This window comes from Delphinapterus leucas, chromosome 16, assembly GCF_059928025.1.
Source record: "Delphinapterus leucas isolate spDelLeu-1000000601 "Yukka" chromosome 16, BTC_Dleu_Yukka2, whole genome shotgun sequence".
Lineage (NCBI taxonomy): Eukaryota > Metazoa > Chordata > Mammalia > Artiodactyla > Monodontidae > Delphinapterus > Delphinapterus leucas.
Genome location: NC_143144.1, coordinates 71,447,324 through 71,470,867, shown reverse-complemented (window position 1 = coordinate 71,470,867; position 23,544 = coordinate 71,447,324). Strand labels below are relative to the sequence as shown.

Genomic DNA, 23,544 nt, shown 5'->3' with positions numbered 1-23,544 from the left:
ATTCACCTACTTAGCCTCAATCGAAGCTCACTGCCCAGCCATAGTAGATGCTTAGTAAATGTCTCACTGATGGAATTTTTAGACTGGGTAGAGCCTCTTTTAAGAGAAAGGTAGAGAGAAGTATAAGTGGTCCCAAAGTACCTGGAAGAAAGGGGTCTGACTCTACTGTGTGTATTTCAAAGTGAAGCAACAGAAACATAGGCTGCAATGAAGGCACTTTGTGTTGCTCAGAGGAAGGACCACACAGGTTCCCAGACTCAGCCTCCCATTCAGAGAAATAGATTCTGATTGCCAGCCTCTGCCATTGTGCCTGGAAGTGATTGTTTTTGGGTTTGCATATCCCACCCCTTTACATGCTTGGGTTGTAAACCATCTGACGGCTGATCCTGAATCATTAGCAAGTGACTTTCCATTCTTCTTAATGTACTTTCCATCTAATCAGTTTGCTGCCAGCTCACAGCCTTCAACCGCATGCCATTGGAATGATGCATCTTACCGCTCACTGCTTTTAACCTAGTTCCACTTGAACTCAAATCTCTCTTTTGGAAAATTCAACCTTATACCAGTCACCTTTGTGAGCCGAGTTGATGAACTGAGTTTGTTTCTTTGGTTTCTCCTTTTTGATGTACCTCCTTCTGGTTTGTTCATTTTGAATTTTTATTATGCTAGCTTTGTTTTCTTTCTTGCTCTCCCTTCTCTCATTTTGTTTTCTCCATTCTTCTCATTGGAGGCAATGAGCCATCCAGCGGCCGGAACTCCCCTCTCCCTTATCGGCCAGACAGCCGCCCTCTCACTCCAACTTACGCTCAGGCCCCTAAACATTTCCATGTTCCAGGTAGGAGCTGACATGGTGTGTGTCTTGGTGTCCTGTCACCGTGCAGAATGTAGCCTTGTCGCCTCTGTCTCGTCTCCATTTCTCATGCTCTTTTAATTGAGATGCTCACAGCCAACAAACCCTAAATTGCAGGACCTGACCTAGAGGGCCTTTCAAAAGCTTTGTATGGGAGATGCCAGGATTGTATTGAAGGTTTACATTTTCTCTAAAATTTTTGAAGGGGGATGGGAGGCAGAGGGTGAAGGAATAAGGGTTGAGTTGCTTTGTTTTGTCTTGTTTTGACAAAAATTTTAATTTTACCCTTATGTTAGTACCTTCTGAGATACCACTCTGTGGTTTAGTGTCATTGTCTAACACAATGGCAATCTAGTTACCTTCTCAGCCTAAAGACTGAACCACAGTGTTCTTGAGAGTACTTTTATTTTATCTGTTTGTCTCCAGTGTGGAGATTCTTTCTATGGACTTTTCAGGGAGCTGAAAAATTGGGTCATTTGGAGGGTCTTTCTGCAGTGTGTAATTAACTAACCACCTCCGTAGCCCACAAAGACATCTTGCAATTTAGGCTTGGTGCTATAAGCTTTGCTGTCATGGTACAAATAGTAATTTGCCATCAGGAACTGGAAAAATCAGAACCCATCAGTATCTTAATATTTAGGGTCAGCTCACAATCTTTGTGAAGGCAAGATTGGCCATCAGAAGTCATGATATTATTTTTCCATCAGAAGTACATTGTTTTGCTTTGTTTAGCTACTGAAAGTGGTTTAATAAATTACCCATTATGTTAATGTTAGCATACATATTTGGAATCTGTAGTAGTTTTTCTCTTTTGCATTCCAAACTTACCTAGAAGTTTGAACAGAGGAAAGTTCAATGGGATTCATACCACTGAGATAGGACTGCCTTTAAAAAATACACATAAATGAAGTTTCATCGAACCTTGAAAATCAGTGTTGTATGTTTGCAACTTTTTTCATAAAGAATGCCCAACCAGTATCCAGTGCCCAAGATTCTGGGGAAACCTTTTGAAACCTACTGAGTATTTGCAGTCAAAGTTTAATGGTTGCATAATCAAATGGGGTTCTATATAAATATATGAATAATATTTGGCATTTCTTTACTTTTCCTTTCTTTTGTAAAATTTGGCCTATACAAACTAGGATTTTGTCAAACATCCTGTCAATACATCAGACTAGCCTCGCACCTAAAAATTGTTTCTATGTTTTACAAAAATATACTCTTAATTTTCACTACATCGCTTTCCACTGTTCCACTCATTAGTTGAAAAGTAAATTGAGCCACTGGTCTCTACTGGGAGCTCAATTTCGAGACAGTAGCAATTTGGGGATCTTCCCCAAACTGGTTATGTCTTCCTCACCATCACAGTATCTGCACTGCTTGCATTTCTTCCTGTTTTAACCCCACTTTTAGTGAAGTGTATATTTGAAATAAATGGCTCATGAGTGAATGACATCTCTCTATATCCTAAGATGTATTACAAAGGATTCCATGTCACATGTCTATAGTAATTCACTCATTCCTGTAATTTCTTCTTCCAGTAACCTCAATCTTTGTAATACAAAAGTTAACCTTCTGGGTTATTTTTGTTAGAGAATCTTCAGTTTGGTTTGCCTCTTGGTTGATCTGTTTTTCCCATCGGTGGATGGCTCCCCATAATCACACACCTTTGCTTTTCATTTCCACAGATCAAGGGATCAACATTTACCGAAAACCACCCATCTACAAACAGCATGGTAAAACCCGCTTTCCTCCGCGTAGCTTTTAAATAGCAACGTCAGCTGAACTCTTCACTGTCCTCTGAAAGGCTTACCTGCTGCTGCTTTTGAGAATCAAACTGGGGCGTCCAGTGTATTATGCCTTCATGGTCTCCTATGATGCAAATATTGTGAAGTCGGTTTTCCTAGATAGAGAACACTTAGCTTGATTAGGAAACTCCTAGCTTATTTCTGAGCCCATCGAACCATGTATCATTACACTCATAGAGAAGGAAAGGTACGGTCACACAGTAATTCACAAACTCCCTAACAAGACTTTTTTTGAGGGCCATCAAATAATTTAACCAACCTCTCTGATAATTTTGATGAGCTTGCAATTAGTTTAACTAATTAAAACTAGTGAAGGCTAGCTACCTAAAAATTAATTTGACCAAGGGAATTCCCTGGCGTTCCAGTGGTTAGGACTCTGTGCTTCCATTGCAGGGAGCACAGGTTCGATCTCTGGTCAGGGAACTAAGATACCGCAAGCTGTGTGGCCAAAAAAACATTAACTTGACCAAGCTTCCATCAGCCTGACTGTCCAGTTCCCCAGTTTCTGATGGAGCATGCAGATGTCTGCACCCTGTGGTAGAGGGGATGGGACTCATGCTGAGACAGAGGCCCTAGCCTTGATCCCAGCTGTTCACCTAAACGGTTCTGTGATATCAGAAACGTAACCTCTGTCCCTCAGTTTTCTCATCTGCAAAAACCAGTACATTAGGCCAGCTTGTCTCTGAAATTCCTGCAAGCTAAGAACCACTGATGTGGATTTATAATTGTGTTTTCCTTTTCTGGGAATATAGAATTTTTAAACCCAGGAAATCATATTACTCTTTGTAAATCACATTTCCCTCCAACATTGTTAGGTCTCTATAGATTCAGCTGCTATAAATCTTTGTGAATGGGTAGAAAGCCAAGACTGGTCTCCAGGTGATTTCAGAAAATTATACACAAATTGTGCCTGGAAATTTGAAGGCTGCCTTTAGAATCCAGTTGACATTAATGAGTCCTAAAGGCTTAGGATGACCTGAAAAGCAAATAGAGTTGAAAATGCAAAAAGGAAAAAAATTTCAGGCCAACATTCTAGGGGGAAAAGAATGCATGTATTGTAATGGTTCTAGAACTATGATTTTTTTTCATCTGTGTTTTTTTTTTTGAGTTTACACCATGTGCTTGCTTTTTTAAGTTTCTTAACCTTGTTTTTGTTTGCTTTTTTTATGGTTTAATGTCTTCTCACCCACTCATTAACATGTGAATGTTTACTGACTTCACCAATTCTAATGCGTAAGTACTGTTTGAAGTCTGGCTTTAAAAATATATATTTTTTTAAATTTAAGAATAAGATTCCCAGTTTGATTTATCAGTTTATAGAGACTTTTTTTAAAATACTAAAATCTCTAAGACCCTGCCTCTCAAAATAAAAATAATCAAATACTTAAGATTTAAAAAGATAGGATAATGTTAGGTTATTTATTTGGAAGGGATTAGTTTGCTTCTTTCTGTGAAATTGACTTTACTCTTTACTTTCGTTCAGTCTCTTGTAATTAAGAGTAGCACAACCAGAGCGGTACATCCCAAAGGACATTCTGCAAAAGAGCAATTCTCTGTGATAGAAATAGATGTCATACCAAAAACTGGTGTCTATGCCCTGTGCATTTGGAAAATGCTAGACTTAACTAAATATGCTATGTTAGTCTTAGTCTTTAATATGCTAACACATATAGTCTTAGTCTTTAATATGCTAACACATATAGTCCTTCTTTAAGAAGAGGATATAGTGTGCAGTGTTTTCCAAGCTGATTTTATCTTTTATACTCATGAGGTTAGAAATTCAGAAAAACACTGTTCCATGCCTGGCTGAGAATTTACCCCTTATTATTACGTAGGGCGACCTCAGTCAAGTTACTTAAGCAAATTGAGACCCAGAAAGTTACTTAAAAAATGTGGAATTGGAGATGAAAATTCAAAAAGTTACTTCCAGATTTAAAAATCTGTGAGCCCAGGGAGGGGGGCAAATTTTATTTATAGCATTATAAATATATTGTGGAATGTTTAGTAACATCCCAGGTCAGCTTGCAGAATTAGCCAGAATCAGGGACTGACCATTTAACCTGGTTTGTTTTGCTCCACTTCTGTGATTCCATTTGGGGCTCTAAGCCAATGACTCCACCTATCAGCACAGCCATTAAGAGCTCTGCGAACTCATGCTGCTCCTATTCTGGCTTTTGTGGTTTTAAAGCTGGATGACTCATTTGTATATGCAGCCCCTTGAACAAAACAGCGAGTGGGTATGGCAAACCCAAGTCTCAAGGCTAAATGCCTGCAAGCTGACAGTGGATTCTCCTGCTGCCACTTCACCTAGGAATCAAGGACACATATACAATAGGCAAGGATTGAAATGAACCGGACCAATATTTTTGTGGCTGAGAAGCCACAAAAATTCAAAGCCAACCAACTCTCTTATGATTAACACCTACAGTCAAGTGACAATGTCATGCTTTTCACTAACCTCTTTAATTTCAAATTAACTAGATTCAAATTTCTAATTGCTCTAGAACGGTCCTGTGGAACTTTCCGGGATGATGGAAATGTTCTATAACTATACTGTCCAATACAGTAGCCGCTAATCACGTGTAGGTGTGGATCACATAAAATGTGGCTAGTGCCACTGAGGAACTGAATTTTAATGTTATTAATCATTTGTTTTATTTAATTGTGTTAATTTAAATGTAAATAGCCACGTGTAGCTGGAGCTAGTATTGGACAGCACAGCTCTGGAACAAGACTTTTCAGATGTAGAACAGATGTAGAATGAAGCTTTGCTTCTGGCAGAACGTAAGGAGGATGAGTCGAGTTGTCACTAGGAACTATTAGTGACGGGGTGATTGATAATGGTGATAAACAGCTCTCTGGAGTTCACACTTTTTGCCAGAGCACGAGAAAACTATGTAAGAGGATTGTATACTACCATGGCCTTACAGACCGATAGCTAAGCTGCCCCTGATTCCCATCCAGATGCAGCTGCCTTGGCAGCCCAGAGCAAGTCTTCAGAAGACATCATCAAGTTTTCCAAGTTCCCAGCAGCCCAGGCTCCAGACCCCAGCGAGATACCAAAGATTGAGATGGACCACTGGCCTGGTCCCCCCTCACTTGCCGCCATAGGTATGCAACTGTAGCAGCTAAGCCAAATGGACAAATTGCTAGGAGATCTCAAAATGCAGTGCTTAAAAATATGCAAGGAAATGTGTCCTAGTGTAAAGATTTTTTAAGAAAAGTATGACCAAGAGTTAGAATAGTGAAAAGAACTAAGGTAGTGTTAACGTGTGTGCAGAATGCTTCAAAAATCCAACCACCAGAGCCTTGTGCTAACCAAGCCCAGTGAGGTGCAGAACTGGTCTAAAACGGGTGTTTTGCGTGGACTCTCAGTTATTATTGTAAAGTCAGTAACTTTTTTTTTTTTTTTTTTTTTTGTGGTACGCGGGCCTCTCACCATTGCAGCCTCTCCCGTTGCGGAGCACAGGCTCCGGACGCGCAGGCCCAGCGGCCATGGCTCACGGGCCCAGCCGCTCCGCGGCACGTGGGATCCTCCCGGACCGGGGCACGAACCCATGTCCCCCGCATCGTTAGGCGGACTCCCAACCACTGCACCACCAGGGAAGCCCCAGTAACTCTTTTGAACATAGTTGAATCAAAGCCTCCTGCCAAGAACTTTGTTCTATATAGTTAGAGCATAGTGGGTGGATTTACTGAGTGTCCACAGAAGTGTGACTTCTTTGAATTAAGTTTGTTTTAGACGATTTCTGGGTTGTAATTACGAATCTCTTAACAACCAGTCTTAACACTGAAGCTCTTTCATTTTTCTTGCCTGATCATGTTCTGCATTACTAAGAAGGGCTGTTACAGAGTAGCAGGTGTTCTGGAATATTACTCATGTAAAGTTACATGATTTCACATCTGTCATTTCCATGACTTCTGTGCTAAAATGTCACATTGGAGCTGTTTCATTCTTTGCTTTGAACCACACATTTATGCTTTAGAACTGTCTGTTTACTGCTTTGTCATTAGTGAAATCACTTGGCCCTAAAAAATGGTATTAGCAAACTCAGAAGCTAGTACTGAAAATTTAGTGAGTCAGCTTTACAAAGATATGACTATCTTATCACATTTCTGTTGACAACCTAAAAGGCCTTCAATTTTCCAAAATTCCCAAATTTTCTTCATCCTGCTATTTTTCGCCAAGTTATTTTTGGAATAACTTTTACAGGCAATAGAAGTGGATTTTAAAGCAATTGATATCTATAGAAATAGTTGAAGGAAAAATCTATTATACCTCCTGGGTTCCTTATTCACAAGTATTCTATACGTTATGTTGACTTAAGATGTATCTAGTTCTTGAAAACTTATGTCTATTCATTTTTGTTAGTGTAGATTAAAGAGAGAAATTCACATTGATATTCATGATTTTAGAAACTAAGACTCAGTCGTCAGCTTTTTTTTTCTGCTGGTCCACGTCCTTCAGGCAGTTCTTGGAGCCGCTGAGGTTCCTAGTTCAGTCGTGTTGCATAGCAGGGACATTAAACTGCTAAACTTTGGGGGAGAATTAACATTTTGTTGTTACCAACTGTCATCACTAAATAGTTTGGGGTTCCAAAATGAAGAAAGCTTCTGGTCCATTAATCCAACTGATCAAACCCTGAAGGTATTAGTTAGAGTTTATTTTGATTAGATTAGCAGGCTTTCCTATCTCTTCCCACAGCTAAATTAGTCCAAGCCATTTAGGAAAAGCGATAATTATCTTAATTTTCCAGCCATTCAGACAGATTCCTCCTTTCCCCTCCATCTCCCCTTTTCCAGGAAGCTTAAAAATTGTACGTGATCTGCTCTATTATACTGAAATAAGTAACTTTTTAGCTGCATTAACCCTTTTTATTGGCCCATTAGTATAAAACCCTTTTGTGACCATTTTCTGAAAGATTAAGAGCAAGGAAACATTAGAGACCCATCCCTTCAAAGAAAAATAAAGCATGCTTCTTTTTTCTTTTTTTAAAAAAATATTTATTTATTTGGTTGCACTGGGTCTTAGTTGCAGCAGGTGGGCTCTTTAGTTGTGGCTTGAGAGCTTCTTAGTTGTGGCTTGCTGCCTCCTTAGTTGTGACACATGGGCTCCTTAGTTGTGGCATGCAAACTCTTAGTTGTGGCATGTATGTGGGATCTAGTTCCCCGACCAGGGATCGAACCTGGGCCCCCTTCATTGGGAGCGTGGAGTCTTAACCACTGAAGCATGCTTCTTAATGAATTTATTGGAGGTAAAAGACAGGGTGATGGTATGGTGACAAACCTAAATATTCAGAAAAAGAAAACAAGATTTTTAAATTCGTCACAAGAGACTGTCTTACCTATTTGATGGTATCTAGATGAATCTGGCTTCCTCTATTTGAACAATGACCTCAGGGACATGAAAATAATAACCGTAGATGCCCCTTCCACCTACTATGGAAGCTGTGGCCAGTGGGCTGACTTAGACCCAATCATAATGGCAAACCGAGTTCTAATTGAGCAGATCCGATTGTTGGGAGGCATGCCTTACTGAATCACATTTTTGGACTGGCTTGTTGAACGGGGCCCGTTGTCTCAAGAAACCAGCTGAACTGGTGGCAGGCTCTTTTTTCCCATGTGTTGTTCACGAATGTTGAAGACCTCTGCTGACTTTGCCCGCCTGACACGTTGAGCACAGGTGGACTGGTCCCTTGAGCTCCCCTTGCTGTGGGGCTAACGTGAGAGGTTGTCTTTGCTGTGGACTTAGGAGCTGACATGAGACGCAGATCTAGTGGCAGAGAGGAAGACGACGAGGAACTGCTGAGACGCCGGCAGCTACAAGAGGAGCAATTAATGAAGGTTTGTCCTTAAGCTACTTTGCTGCAGCCTTCACTTCGGTTCTGTCTTCTGTCGATCCATGTTACTGAATGATTGCTATGGGCGAGCCACCAAGATTAGCAGGGGGTACTCCCAGCCCTCAGGGGCTTACGGTCCAGTAGGAGAGACAAGATGGGCATCTAGTGACTGTAATAAGGCAGATACTTAGCGGGTTCTGGAAGAGGTGATCTGGAGGTCAGAGAGATGCAGAATGTTTGGGCCTTTTCGAGGAGAGCGAGACTCTGTGTGGGGTGTGTGGGTGTGCGGTGCATGTGTTGAAAGGATGCTGAAAAGCCAGGTAAAGCCAGAGTGCACTCCGAGGTGGTACAACACCTTCCTTCCCTCACGCAGGCTCTGCTGAAGGGATTCCCTTGGGAAAGAGCCTTTCTCCAAGTCTTTCCTCAGGACTCATAGGACCTTGTGTGTGTATATCTGGGCCGAGAGAGGGGATAAAATGGACTGTCGCTAAGACATCCTCATTATACACTCTGTCTCTAGCTAGGCCCACAGCATCCCAGAAGGCCTGGGGTTGAGGGAGCCTAGAAATGATCAACTCCTACTAATAAGGGTCATTTTCCAAAGATACTTCATCATGTGGGGAATGCACACGATACTAGTTATATAAGGGTACAAAGTTACATTTATTATGTGTTCCCAGTTTTGTATATTATGTGCGTAGAAAACTACTGGGTAGATACAGATCAGAATGTAAATGGTGGTTGTCTCTGAGTGGTGGATTATGGGTTCTTCTTTCCTTCTGGGTTTTCTAGAATCTGTACAATGAGCATGCATTATTTTTTCCCCTGTTTTTAAACAAATCAGTGTAATTTATCTTTAAAGGCTACTGCCCCCAGTCTTCCCTTCCCACATCAAAAATCTGTACATACTCAACACATTGCCCTCCTGAGTCTACCTGCTGGCGCTTTGCGGGGAGGGCAAAGGAGGGAGAACACTCTTCTGATGTGGAGCCTGGTTTAGGGCAACAGAGCCTTGACATTGAAGGGACTATGGTGGTTTCAAGGTCCAAGACCTGGCTGACCTTTTGGGGAGCCACCAGGCTCTGGGACAATATGCCTCAGCCCTCTCCAGAGTCAGGAACTTCTTGCAGGATCTCCTAAAAAGAAACTGCAGTTCCCTAAAGGTAATTGCGGGCTTCACTTTCATTTTTCTTTCCTCTGTGAATAGCTCAACTCGGGCCTGGGCCAGTTGATACTGAAAGAAGAGATGGAGAAGGAGAGGGAGAGCCGGGAGAGGTCCTCCCTGGCCACCGGGCGCTATGATTCTTCCATCAACTCAGGTGAGCAGCAGACCCATCGCCTTCCCTGAGCCAGGAGCTGGCCACCTGCCTGCAAGGAGCCTGTTTTGAGGGTTCCAGGAGAGGCAGGGTGGTTTCTGGTGGAATCTACAGAGTGTTCTATAGGAAAGGAAGTGTAAGAATCCTATGTCATGTCAACTTAGCTTAAGAGCCTGCCATGGCTCTTCCTTAAATGTGTGTTTCCTTCCTGTTGGAAATAGGGGGAGCCCTTGGAGGATCTCAGGAACCAAGAGGGGTCAGTTCCCTTGTGCTGGGTCTACCTTCTAGAACATACATCTCAGAGGGAAGCGGCAAAAAGAAAATCCTCATAGAGAACAGAATGCTTTTTATAATTTTTTTCTTTTTTTTTGATTTGGTTGCACTGTGGGACATTAGTTCCCTAACCAGGGACTGAACGCGTGCCCCCTGCGATGGAAGCACAGAGTCTTAACCACTGGACCGCCAGGGAAGTCCGAGAACAGAATGCTTTTTAACTGTAGAGAGCATGAACAATTTTTTCAAAGTATTATGACTTTAGTATATTCAGTGTAAGAGCTGAGGGCTAACAGTGCTGTTGTTGATACTTTTGAAAGAGATTACTTATATACTGGGCTGAATAGTCTTTCGGTATATTCTCCCCTGCTTATACTTGTCATAAGCCTGTTCTCTTTTAACCCACAAGATATGTTCTCACATGTTGTGAACTAGTACATAATTTTCTCTCCTGAGGATTCCTTTAAACATGTGTTTAGTGCTTCCTATGCAAACACTTCTGCTAAACATTATTTCATTTAATCTTCACAACATACCAGTGAAGTAGATGGTATTATGAGTATTATCATGTTCCCCATCTTGTAGATCAGGAGACAAGTAAAGGGAAGTTTAAGTAACTTACCCGATGTCACATTGCTGATAACTACCAAAACTAAGGTTTAGGAGTCCAAGTATTATAACCCCAGAGCCTACACCCTTAACCGGAATGCCCTGCTACTTCTCATAGATGTGTCACTGGCATTAATCTTGGATTAGGTAGTTTAGTAATCTTTAGAGTTCCTTCCAATTCTGCAGTTCTGTTGTATAAAAATAAATAGCACTGTATCTACATGGGTCAAGAAATGAAGACTTAACAAGATGGAATACGATGCCCGAAGATGCAGAGGTGTTAAGTTGCAGAGCCAAAACTCAGGCCCAGGTCCACTCCCTCCAAAGCCCAGCAGTTTATGAGGTGTCCACGCTGTTGATCAATGGGATACCCTATCCCAAGCCTCCCAGGAGTCCAACTGTGGTTGACCAGTAGATCTTGGTAACTTAAGTGTAGGCCTCCAGATCAGTTATTGCTGCCATACCAACTGGGGCTTGGGCCTGTGTATCCCAATAGCCCTGGGTTTAGATCATTGCTTAGATCTTTACAAGCTGAGCAACCGTGGGCAAGATACTTAAATTTCTATTAGCCCCTATTTCTTCTCCTGTAAGATGGAAATACTACCATCATTATTAGGATTGTGTTGAGGATTCAGAGATGCCAAGCACTTCTCCCTTCCCCATCCCTCCTCGAAAATTTCACTGCCCACCCATTCCCTGCATCACCCAAACATGGTGGCATTTTATGAACATTTGAGCCCAATATTTGGATTGTTTTTTTCTAAACCTTCTATTCTGTAGGGTAGAAGATACACTGCCGACTTCATGAAAGAATTGGACTTCGGGTTCCTAACAGTTACTTTTTTTATCTTTCTCTTATTCAGCTTCACATGCTCTGTCATCAAAAACCTCATCTCTCCCAGGCTATGGGAAAAACGGGCTTCACCGGGTGAGATTTCTCAATTACTCGTTTCTGAGTCTCTTCCCTCTTGAGTCCTGGTTGAAGTGCTGATGTATTGTCTGAATACATCTGACAATATGATCTCAGTGTTGGATATAATGAAAATTGTAATCACCCTGCTCTCCTGGTAAATCACTTTGAGTTACAGGCAAAATAAGATATTTCTATTGAGAGAAAGAGAAATTGACTTTAGATAAAAGAATAGCCTGTATAAGCTTATGGGAAGACTAGATTAATTGTGTGCCAAATATTTCTACAATCAAGCAAAAAGTAATTACTGGAGCCATTATCTCTGCTGTAAAAAGATACAGGAAAGTTTGTTACAACCTCCCTCCCCGCAAAGCATAGAACAAGTGTAACTGTGTAGCCGTGATGTGGAAAAATGTGTTTTTATTTATCAGCAAGAGATACTTGCTTGCCAAGGACCTGCTGAGCAGCAGTAGCATAGGATAACCACAAAACACAGGTATTTCATAGAAGAAGAACTACGTAGGAAAAATAATAGGGGTCCAGGAATTCGGCTTGGGAGGAATTCTTAGGATTTTGTAAACCCCATCTTCCTTTTCACCTGACTCCAAAACGAGTACCGGGGAGCAGATTTTCTAATGGTGTGTTTTTCTTCATTGCAGCCTGTTTCTACAGACTTCGCTCAGTACAGCAGCTATGGGGATGTCAGCGGGGGAGTGCGAGGTGAGGCCCCTGCAGCCGGGTGTTGGCTGACCAAGGGGAAGAAGGGGCTGTGCTGTCACAGGCATGTTAGCTGGGCTCAGGCTGTGTCACATCCTACGGTCAGATCACATCTGTCCTCTGAGCCATCAGGGCATGTATTAAAATCCCAGAGGATCTCTCCTGATGTGAGACCACAAGAAGCGAGTTTGTAGGAGGGAATTCATTGCTCCTACTATGTGCTGAGCACTAATTAGGTCCCTGGAAGTACCGTGATAAGCAAGACAGGGGCCTACCTTCAAAATGCATGTGGCTACAGATGAACTGGTGTGCAAGGCAGAAACAGAGACACAGATGTAGAGAACAAATGTATGGACACCAAGGGGGGAAAGCGGGGGGCAGGGCTGGGATGAACTGGGAGATTGGGATTGACATATATACACTAATATGTATATAATAGATAACTAATAAAAAATGCATGTGACAGAGACAGAGAGAGAGAAACTCTGTGAGATAAATGCTATGATCGGAGATGCAGAGAGAAGGGAGAAACACCTTCAGGGTGTCAGCTTCCACAAGAAAGGGTGTTTAAACTGATAACTAAAACCAGAGCGGGCATCTTCCAGCTTCAGGGAGCAGCCAGGCAGTGTGCGCAGAGACCCGGAGCCGGGAGAGCGTGGCTTGTTGGGGGATGTTTGGAGAATTGCAATAGGTTATAATCTCTGTTGATGTTTCCCTATTTTAATATGGGCTTGCCCTTCTGAGATTTTCTTTTTCTTTCCTTTCCAGACTACCAGGTATGGAACACTGTCTTTCCCAAGTTGGCCACGCCAGCAAAACAGCCTTTTCACAATCCAGACATGTTCTGCTGCTCCAGGGAAGGGTTTCTGTTGAGAAGACCCTGACTGTAGTTGATCCGTCTAATCGTTAGTCCACAGATGTGAGGAGCCATGAGCAGCAGGCATGCCTGGTGCCCGGGTCAAGCTGGTCCTGCAGGCCTGCATGAGCCACACCAGGTGTCCGAGGACCCTCTTGCTCTGCCTTTGGAGAGTCCTCTCTGGGGTGGAAGTGGACCTGCATCAAGGGTCCACACACATACAGTTGCTTTTTCTTTTAGTTATAACCACTCACTCCTTGAGGCCCTCCCCTCCTCTGTGTGGTCACAGATGAAAAGAAACCCCTGTCTTGGCCAATAGGAAAGAGCTGCTGTGGTACCATTCCTTTTTTCCTAGAACCTAAACCTTGTAAAATGATAATGGAGAATGAGAAAAGGGGAAAAATGCAAAGAAGGCTAAGATTAGAATTTTTAAAAAAAACAAAACACAAGCATAGACCTGGCAATTCTTTGACGTACCATATACTTTAACACGTGCAGCCTACATTCAGGGATTAGTCAATAGTTATTAAGCCAACATCTTTCATCAGCTGAAGTATAAAAGCAGCATTCCCGCTATGCCTGCTTTTATTTAACAAGGAGCTCATTTTGAAAAATCCATGGTAATTAAGGTGACACATCTCTAAAATGGCCGTGAAGATTTGAGACCCAAACAGGGAGGTCTAGGAGCCCACAGAGCTCTCCCTCAGCTCCCCATGCTGCCATGGGCCACTCCTGAAACCTGCATTTCTGCTGCAGACCCTCCCAGATGGCCACATGCCTGGAATGAGGATGGACCGGGGTGTCTCCATGCCTAACATGTTGGAACCAAAGGCAAGTGTGGCTCTTTTTCTCTTTCCTCTCACATGGGATGAAACTGGGACATAACCCTGAAAAGATTTGATTTTCTATCTTTTTCACCATTTTCAGGGTTGAGACCCACTTGGCTCCAGGCCAGTGCATTAGGCAGGGTGTGTCATAAAGCATCTTTCCACTCTGTGGGTTTTGTCACACCGAGTCAGCAGGTTTAAGCCCTCACTGGGTCTGGTGCTGTGTGTTCCCAGTGAAGTACCAGCACTTCTCTCCTGTGACCTCGGTGTGTACTTGGCCCCTGCCATGAGCATGGCAAAGCCTGCTCCATGTGGAGCAGCTGCAGCCCGCTCCGGATAGGGTGACCAACACATCCTAGCTTACCCAAGACCTTCCTGGTTTTAGCACCGGAAGTCTTGCATCCTGGGATCCTCCTTAGTCCCAAGCAAACTGGGATGATTGGTTGCCCCAGCTCCAGAACATCCTGTGACTCCAAAGGTATCCAAGAGCTGTGCTCCTTGGTGACTATAACTGGGGCTTATTTCAATACGTCATCTACCAAAACACTGCTTCTGGGACTGCATGGCTCCCTGGATTCATGAGCTGGACATGGAACGAGATTGTTTAACCCTACAAATGTGTACTGCCTTGTAAAACATAAACCTATAATTTCAATTCTCTTCCAATTTTTACCTTCATCCCCAATACATAGTAAGTTGTATTCTTTTACTCAGCAACGCCCTCCAGAGGCACAGTGCCACATGAGACACTTGTGGGTACTGGAAATGTATAGGAACCTGCCCCCGTCTGCTGGAGACTTGAGTGAGGAACGCCCATCACTCTAATACTCTAACCATAGTGTCTTAGAAGCTCTATCTTGGGAGTCTTAGATTTTAGGTAGCTTCTGCTTGTTGATAAAATGGACAGCGGTGGGAATATTTCCCTGGCAGTCCAGTGGTTAGGGCTCCGCACTTCCACTGCAGGGAGCACGGGTTTGATCCCTAGTTGATCTAAGATCCCACGTGCCACATGGCCAAAAAAAATAAAAATAAAAAAATGGACAGCAGTATTCGAGGTGTTTTTCTTTGCTTCTCAGATATTTCCATATGAAATGCTGATGGTGACCAACAGAGGGCGCAGCAAAATCCTAAGAGACGTGGACAGAACCAGGCTAGAGGTAAAAAAAACAACAAACAAACAAAGAAACTTGTCCCAACTGCATATTCCTGTGCATTTTCCACAACTTCCCCCTAAGAAATGTTCCAGTTAAAGCAAAAAGATAAAAAGGATCAACCTAGGTTAAACTAAGCTAACTTGGAGGAAAACCCAAATTTGTATTTAAGAGATGAGCACAAAAATGTATGGTAAAATTCAGAAGAGCAACCCAGGAGATGCAGTATGATTTTAGTCATTTTCTCTGGAAATTTGATGTTGCCCTAATTTATGGCTGGTGATGTAGAATGGAGTCTCCATCACTCTTCAGATACCCCCAAATCCTTATCTTTCTCTGAGCCTGGGTTGAGTTTGCTGAGATTGGGGAGGGAGTGTTCACTAAAGAGGTGTGTACTAGGCAAGTTTCTCCCTTGGCTGTTTCCACATTCCTTGTCGAAGGGTTAGCTGGGTACACGTACCCAAGACCTCCTTAGATGTGGAAGACTGATCTTCGTACCTTTCCATCTGAATGGTTTTAATTAAGAAAAACTCTGGCTGCTAATCTCATAAAGAATCATTAATTTTCTCTGACAAAAAGCAGTACATCCGTATGTGAGGTCAGGCTGGCACAGAGAATAAAGGCTCCACTATCCTAAGAGAACCTTACTAGGCGGACAAGAGATTGAAGTCCTTGGTCTCCTCAGTAGACCAAACATCCACCTGAACTCCCACTGCTGAGCCAGGAAAAAGCCCCAGGGCTGCCAAAGGACCACTCTGGAAGTCTCCCTCTGGCTTCCTTATTGCTCTGGTCCATTTTCCCTGCATCTCCTCAGCGTCCCAAGGACCTGAAGTGGAGTCACCTCCAGCATAATGACTCATCTTACCGTGCCCAATCGCCATTCAATGTTATTAACAATCATCATTAATACTCCACCAGCTCTTTTCTTTGGTGGGAAGGGTGCCTCACCTGGCCTGGCCAAGTAAGGAACCACTGGGTCCAGTGCCTGCTAAGAAGCCTCAGAGATAAACTCCTCTTCCATCATTCTGCCTTTTGCTCTTCAAAACAATTACTTATAAACTGGAGAGCAACTCTCAAGGTCATCCATGTGGCCATCAGGACTGACCACTGTTCTCTTCTCTCATCACAGCGCCACTTAGCCCCAGAAGTGTTTCGGGAAATCTTTGGAATGTCCATCCAGGAATTTGACAAGTTACCTCTTTGGAGACGCAACGACATGAAGAAAAAAGCAAAACTCTTCTGAGTACCACACATAGACAGCAATTAGAAAAAGGACTGACCATGGCGGTGACACATAGGATGTTGTAGTGAGGCCCAAACTTGATTGGAGAATTTGCAAACTACTGTCCCTCAGCAACAAAAGGGAAAATCTGATTAAAACACCCATGAGCCAAATGATGGGCCAGCCCATGGCAACATTCGCCCAGAAGCAGTGGGGTAGAAATGTCTGTGTTCCCACCCTCGACAGTAGTGTTCACGTGTGACCTTTTTCCATCACCTTATGTGCACAGCAGGAGCTACTTTTGTTTTCTTTCAACTGTTATTCAATAATAGTGTGACTGTATGGGTAAGAGCCAGCAAGTGCCCTTAGGATGCCGCATGGACAAACGCAGTTGTAATAATTCCAAAGTACGAGTATATTTATTATGTAGCGCCGCGGCTGAGAAGGAAGAGTCCAAGGGATAGATCCACGTGGCAGCAGCCTTTGCCCTGCCTTTCCTCACTGGCCTCCTGCAGCCCTGCCTGGGCTTCAGCAGGAGGGAAAGCAGAATCGGGGCCCCCGGCAGCTCTGTTTCAATAGCCACTAAAGTCATTTTTAACATGCTCCTTGTCCCCTACTGTTTGCTAGGACCTGATTGGCAAATTACTCAGCCTATTATTACTTTTTATTTTATTTTTTTTGCGGTACGCGGGCCTCTCACTGTTGCGGCCTCTCCCGTTGCGGAGCACAGGCTCCGGACGCGCAGGCTCAGCGGCCATGGCTCACGGGCCCAGCCGCTCCGCGGCACGTGGGATCCTCCCGGACCGGGGCACGAACCCGTGTCCCCTGCATCGGCAGGCGGACTCTCAACCACTGCGCCACCAGGGAAGCCCACTTAGCCTATTATTAAAAAGAAAAAAGAATTAAGAGAAAGAGAGGAAAAAGGAGTGAATGAAAGTTCTCCTTAAACCCTTTTCTACTTCAGAAAGCGTGCTGCTCTGCACCAAGGACAGGAGATGTCTCAGCCCCGCAGCCCTCCACTCTTACAAAGAAAGGAAAGGGGGATTGTCTCCAGATTGGCCCAGTTGTATGCTGTTAGGTGAGTTTTGTCCAAAGGCCACAGCAGTCTTGATCAAAAACAAAAGTTCTGTCTCCTCTCAGTGCAAGTTCTCCCACCCAGCAAACTCTGCTCTCTATCTGGCATTCTCTAAATCACATCAAGCCCTCGCTGATTTTGGTTTTTTTAAGGTCTTTTCAGTAGTAGGCTAAGGAAAGGCATGTTTTTCTCTTTGAAATCTCTGCAACTCCAAGGTAGATTGCCTCAGAATGATTTAATTTGGTCTTTTGAGCTTTCTTTCTTGCCTAGCTCTGTGGACTTCCTGGTTTGCATGTGTGTGTTTATGTGTTTTCACTCACCCAGGGCAGTTTTGGTGAGTCTGCATGTGCTTTTAAATTTCATTCCTGCCCGAATGTTTGTCCCACTGTGCTGCAGCTCCTCAGGGACGTTCGCACAGGTGCACATGACTCAAAGGTCAAGAGTGAGGCTAACTGCATCCCTGCCACCAGGTCCCCTGTGGAAGGGTGTTGGTGGTTAGAAGCCAGCATATTCCATGACAGATGTAGCTCAAGTCAGCATCAGACCGAAGACCGCAGACCTAGGATCAGACTGTGTGTAGACAGCAGAACATCTTACCGGAGTCCTCAAACTCAGTAACACAAGATTCACATTGGTGCCGAAGATTACCCCAAAACTTGCATTTAAGACCCCACCATGGTTCCTGAAAGCCTCTGGCTGAGACTCAGACAGGACGTGACTCACATGTAGGAGGTTGTCACATCTATTCTCATGTTTTGGGGCTCTGTTTAAGAATTTAAACTCTATGTTAAAGCCAAAGAAGAAAACATCTGAATTCACCTGCGTATGCCACTAATAATAAAAGCTCAGAAATTCTTCCTGCTGGCACCAAGTATTAGAATGAGTTAGTAGCTGACACCAGTGGTAAAAAGCAAGTAGAATATTCTTTCTGATCTTGTACTGCAGACCTAACTTGTGACACACTCTAGCAACCGGCTGCTGTAGTGAATACTGCAATCTCTTTATAGTATTCTGTGTGCTTCCCAAGGGAATCTAAACCTGCTGGACCTTTGCTAGACATTGAATGTTTGAGGACTCTTCTCACAAATACGTGTGTGTGTGTGTGTGTGTGTGTGTGTGTGTGTGTGTGGGACCTACTAACATATTTAGCAAATGGCTCTGATGAGGTAGATGTGAGGAGACCAGCTCCTCCTTGGACTGAAGGCAGACTGCAGCCCACAGTTTCGCCCCTTTATCTATCCGTTGCCTCTTGCTTCATTCAGTACATCCGCTGTCCCATCTTCTGTGACCTCTCCTGCATGGGTAGCCTGGGCACAACGCCTGTGTGTCCTAATCCGTGCTTCGCTCTGGCAAAGTGTGAGGGGTGAGGACCGTGGTGTAGTCCCAGTGTTCCCCTGACACGACCAGTAACAAGGATGGCCAAACGTATCCAAGGTTTCAGCTGGAGGAGAGGTTTTTTTTCATTGGCTAATGAGTTATAATCCACGTACTTGCAGATTAAATGTCAGTGTAAGAAAAATGGCGATGATAGTTAAAGAACTGAGCCCTAAATTTGCCCCCACTAATGAAACTCTGCTTTTCTTGTAACTTTTGAATTCAGTTTTGCATCCATCTTGGCGGGGTGGGGGGTGGGGAATAGCTTCTTTCCATATCAAGTGTATGAGCTAATTTAAACTACACCGTGCAAAAATGCCTTGCCGGAACATGCCAGCAGCCTCCTGGCCGCAAGCAGAGCAGTGCTGTGCTCTAGGGAAGGGGGCACTGGGAATGCAGAGCGGGCTTCCCAACCCCACTCCCCAGCAGAAGGCTCCAGCCACGGGCACAGGTCACAGGGCAACCTGATTCTTCCGACTGCCAAATTGAATCAGTGGGGCTCCAGCGCCCTGTGTGTTTCGTTGAACTGGACTGAGCGTGTGTGTCCCGAAAATGTCCCGGTCACTGCACAGGAAATCAGCACTGTCTGCTTGAACCCTGCCCCGCATAGAAAGATTCCAGTTGTTAACACAGTCCAGTTAAGGAGGGTTGTTTACTCTAGGAAAGGAAGTATACACATGGTAAGCTTCCCTAGTGCATACATAAAGGGCTACATTTTTGATCATTGGGCTTCCTAGTGATTCTTGAAGCATAGGCTGATTGCATGAAGAGGCCTCTATGATGACCTGAAAGTCAGTGCTTCCTTTAAAGTTGCTTCCAAAACAGCCAGGATACCATTTAGTCTTCTGGTGTGATTTATGTTGAGATATAAAGAGCGTTGGGAAACTTGTCCAGCTTGCTAGGTATCTACATTTTGGTTTGGGTTCATTACGAAATGTTCTTACTGTGACTCCTTCAATAACAAAAGATAAACTGCCTGGTCCCTGAAACCTTGAACAGAAAAGCTAGAGACAATGGGTAATAAGGTGCAAAGGAAAAAAAAGTAGTTTCTATCTGTCACGTCCTCTAGTCTCCCCAATTCTCCCCAACTTCCCATTCTGTTGTTTCCAAGCTGAGTTTCCTCTTCCGAGGTGAGGCTGGAACAATGCTCTTTTCAACTCCTATCCCCTCCATCTGGTGATGTCAATCAACTCCACTTGGAAAAGTCTTGCTAGAAATGTCTCTAAAACTTTCCTCTAATCTCTTTACACTTTAAAGCAAACACCTTTTTCTAAAGAATTGCTTCTTAGGTGATCATACAATATATATATCTATGCTTTTGCAAGTTTAAAAATTCAAATGAACCACTTTTGACTAGGTAGGTCTTTCTAAAAAAAACTCTCTAAAGCAAACTTGATGTTAGCGTTCTTTTGCATGTTGAAGGGGCAGGGGACCCTCCAGGCTGTGGGCTCCCAGAGCTCTCTTTCTGACTGTCAGGAAAGATGGTGGAAGGGAGATGAACTCTGTGCCATCAACCCTTCTGCAACCTCTGAAGCAGGCTCAGTTTTTACAAATCACCTCATCTGTATTTCCGGTCACTGTTTAATCTACTTCCGAGGCCAGCCTTGATTTTATCTGGCTTGTAAAATCATTTTCCTTTTTATAAACCAAGTGTTTGTCAGGATGCCCTAAAACTCACTCATTAGTACTCCCTTTTGAAGAACGTTCTATCCAGAAAAAGAGATCATTTCAGGCTTGAGGTTCGTAATGACACCTTATAGTGGCGATGTGTGTTAAGGGAACTACCCAATTATGTTGTAATGAAAGAAGGAGAAACTTTGGCATTTTAAAAAATCACTGTCTTTCTATTTGCTGCCTAGGGAGTAGTGGGGAGATGGTGACTGACACGCTTTGCATATGGATCTTTGTATTTCTCATTTGGGGCAAGTTTCATTTCTGGCAAACTCAAAAGGAAAGGGGGAGGTGGTCACTTTAAGCTGAAAAACTTTCTAAACAATATATGTGTACACAGCAAAATTAAACCCAGTCTTTTCTGATGCTTGGTGTAATTGAGTGGCGATTGTTGTCAGTAAATAAAATTCTTCCCAAAAGAGTATCTCCCAAGAGTGACGATGCCATGAGTCGCTTTCTGAGCCCGTTTGCCAAAGGTAGAGGAAAAGACTGCATCCACTAACATTCAGAAAGGCAATGAGCCACTTAGTGATTGTATATGTGTATGTTTCTTTACCCTACGGAAGAGAAGACGAATGTCCGCAGGATTGGTGTTCTTTTGGGGTGTTATGTACAGACCTGTCCCGTGATAAACGTGTGGTTTCTGTGAGTTGCTGACAATCCTGCATCAAAGCTTTTGCAGTTCTTTCCTTTTTAAGTTGGGTTTAATGGAATTTTTTTTCAAGTGTCGGAAGGCATACTGTTCTTCCTGCCTCCCCTCCCCTTCCAGAAACAAGAAAGCAAATATTTGGAAGAAATGCTGCTTAAAAGATGTATCATGTTCCCCGGGAAAGTGAGTGGATATCGGTCGGCATCCTGAATGCCACGTGCCAGTGTGCAGAGGTGGGATGGCCCTGGGCCTGCGTTACTGTGCTTGGGACACCCAACGCGCTCCACACTCTTGTTGAAATCAACACCTGCCGCCCCTCTGCCGCTGTCCTGCGTCACTGTTGTCCTCACAACTCAGTGAATAAAGTGTGTGCTTTATGCGTCACTGCCTCCACACCGGGTTTCCTTTCTGGTTCCCCTGCTCCCTTTCAAGGTCTGTCCCATTTGAAAAAGTGCCAGCCCAACTTCTAAAGGCAAAAACAAAATCAAAATCAAAGTCCTGGGAATGCACTTTTATCACGTAGGAAGGCACGTTAGAGGGGAAAATGCATCAGGTAGCAGTGGTATATTCCAGAACTGTTTGCCCAATGGCCCAGACCATATTGACCAAGGCAACTAAAGAAAAGAAAATTTAATAGAGCTGTTGGCACTGTGCTGGTCTAGCTGGTATTCAGTTTTGTGTGTGACACAGAGCAGCAACGGTCTCATCACTTAGGCAAGGCTGGGGATTTGAGGTTTGAGGACAGGAGCTTCGGAACCGCTGCCGTGAGTTGGGCCATTTTACTAAGAAACTAGAATGCGGTGGGAGGAAAACATCTTTCAAAACATCTTTGACCTCCACTGCATTATCAAACTTTAAGCAAAGAAAATCTTAAGGATTTCAATTTACTTGTTATCCTCGCCACCAAGATTTGGGTCCTGCCAGAAAACACAAGGATATATTTATACTCACAATGGTCTCTCCGACCGTAGCCATCCTGCTATGTGTCTGCCAAGCCTGGTGCTTTAGTCCACATGGGCTGCTGTAACAGACCACCAGAGATCGGGTACCTTGAACGGCAAACAGTTATTTCTCACGGTTCTGGAAGCTGGAAGTCCAAGATCAAGGTGCTGGCAGATTCAGTGTCTGGCAAGAAACCTCTTGGCTTTGTAGACAGCCGTCTTCTCGTTGAGTCCTCACATGGTGAGAGAAGAGAGGAAGTAATCTCTGACATCTCTTCTTATAAGGGAACTAATTCCATCATGAGGGCTCCACCTTCATGATCAAATTACCTCCCAAAAGCCCTGCCTCCTAATACCATCCCCTTGGGTGTTAGGATTTCAATCTAAGAATTTGGGGAGGACGCAAACATGCAGTCCGTCATACCTGCCCAGGGGCCCGTCGCCCTGGCATTCATGTGGACCCTCTCCTGGAAGCCGGAAACAGTTTATTCTCAAGGCAACTGGCAGGTTAGTTGGCTACTGTGGAAAACGGGTCCGGAGGCCCCGGCCGGAGGTCTGTGTCCTGCTCACTGTTGACCGCCACCCACACCGACATCACCACTCGGGTCGTGGTTCCCGCAGCCAGTGCCGATGTTCAGTCGAGGTTATCTTGAGCGCCCTGTGGCGTTTGCCGCCACTGATCATCATTTCATGGGAAGTCAACTCGCTGTGCCGTCGGGTGGTCCCCCTTGCCCGCCCACGGCAGAGCTCACGGACTGCGCTGGGAATCCGAGGCCCTGCCTGCCTGGCCCTGGCTCGCCCACTGCCCCTCCCACCACGCCCACCCTCGAATCTCGCCCTCCAGCTCTTCCAAAGCACCTCGAGTTCCCTGAACACACCATGCCCTCCCCCGCCTCTACAGCTTTGCCAACATCACGTCTTCTGTATGACGTCCAGCTCTTCTAGGAGGTGGAGAGACCCGGCCCCGAGGAAAGGAGGTGATGGCAGTGTTGACTATCTGAAATTAGTTGCCCACAGCTCTTTGAAGTTACCGTGTGAGTTTCCCATGGGCTCCATCTGCCCTAAATCAAAGACACACCCCAGTTCACAGCCCCTCTAGGAGCCTGCCTCGGTGGGCCCAGCCCAACCTGCCCCAGTAAATTCTTTGCACGCCTATGGGTGAACATCACGTTTCACGCTTTTCAAGTTTTCACTAATACTGCTAGTTTTGCCTGTGTTTCTGCTCCTCAGCTGAATGGTAGTGAGACCTTCTCTATATTGAGCGCTTTGTGTTAGCTTTACATTAACTGGGTCTCCCAGGACAGCCCTACAAGCAGATAATTGTAGCTCCACTTATACATGTGAGGAAACTAAAGCTCAGAGGCTAATTAAACGTGCCTGACTGTTAAGGGAGCAGCAAAGCTGGTATTACCCAGGTCTGTCCCACTGCAAATTCCATGCTGTTTTCCAGTGTCC

General features: G+C 44.2%; 1 protein-coding gene across 7 annotated transcripts in view; it reads left to right on the top strand.

The window, feature by feature from the left end:
- Positions 1-21,532, top strand: part of ABLIM1 (actin binding LIM protein 1) — a 204,194-nt gene extending 182,662 nt beyond the window's left edge. For 2 of the 7 annotated variants that reach the window (XM_022568693.3, XM_089898206.1), the window contains 10 exons: positions 731-835; positions 2,539-2,586; positions 8,411-8,502; positions 9,706-9,817; positions 11,560-11,624; positions 12,266-12,326; positions 13,092-13,099; positions 13,936-14,010; positions 15,083-15,163; positions 16,287-21,532. In XM_022568693.3, the coding sequence (XP_022424401.1) occupies positions 731-835; positions 2,539-2,586; positions 8,411-8,502; positions 9,706-9,817; positions 11,560-11,624; positions 12,266-12,326; positions 13,092-13,099; positions 13,936-14,010; positions 15,083-15,163; positions 16,287-16,400 (761 nt within the window). In that variant the 3' untranslated portion in view covers positions 16,401-21,532. Of the gene's footprint in view, positions 1-730; positions 836-2,538; positions 2,587-5,622; positions 5,770-8,410; positions 8,503-9,705; positions 9,818-11,559; positions 11,625-12,265; positions 12,327-13,091; positions 13,100-13,935; positions 14,011-15,082; positions 15,164-16,286 lie in introns of all 7 variants that reach the window. The other 5 variants (XM_022568691.3, XM_022568692.3, XM_022568682.3 and 2 more) reach the window with 5 other exon arrangements.
- Positions 21,533-23,544: the final 2,012 nt, after the last annotated feature.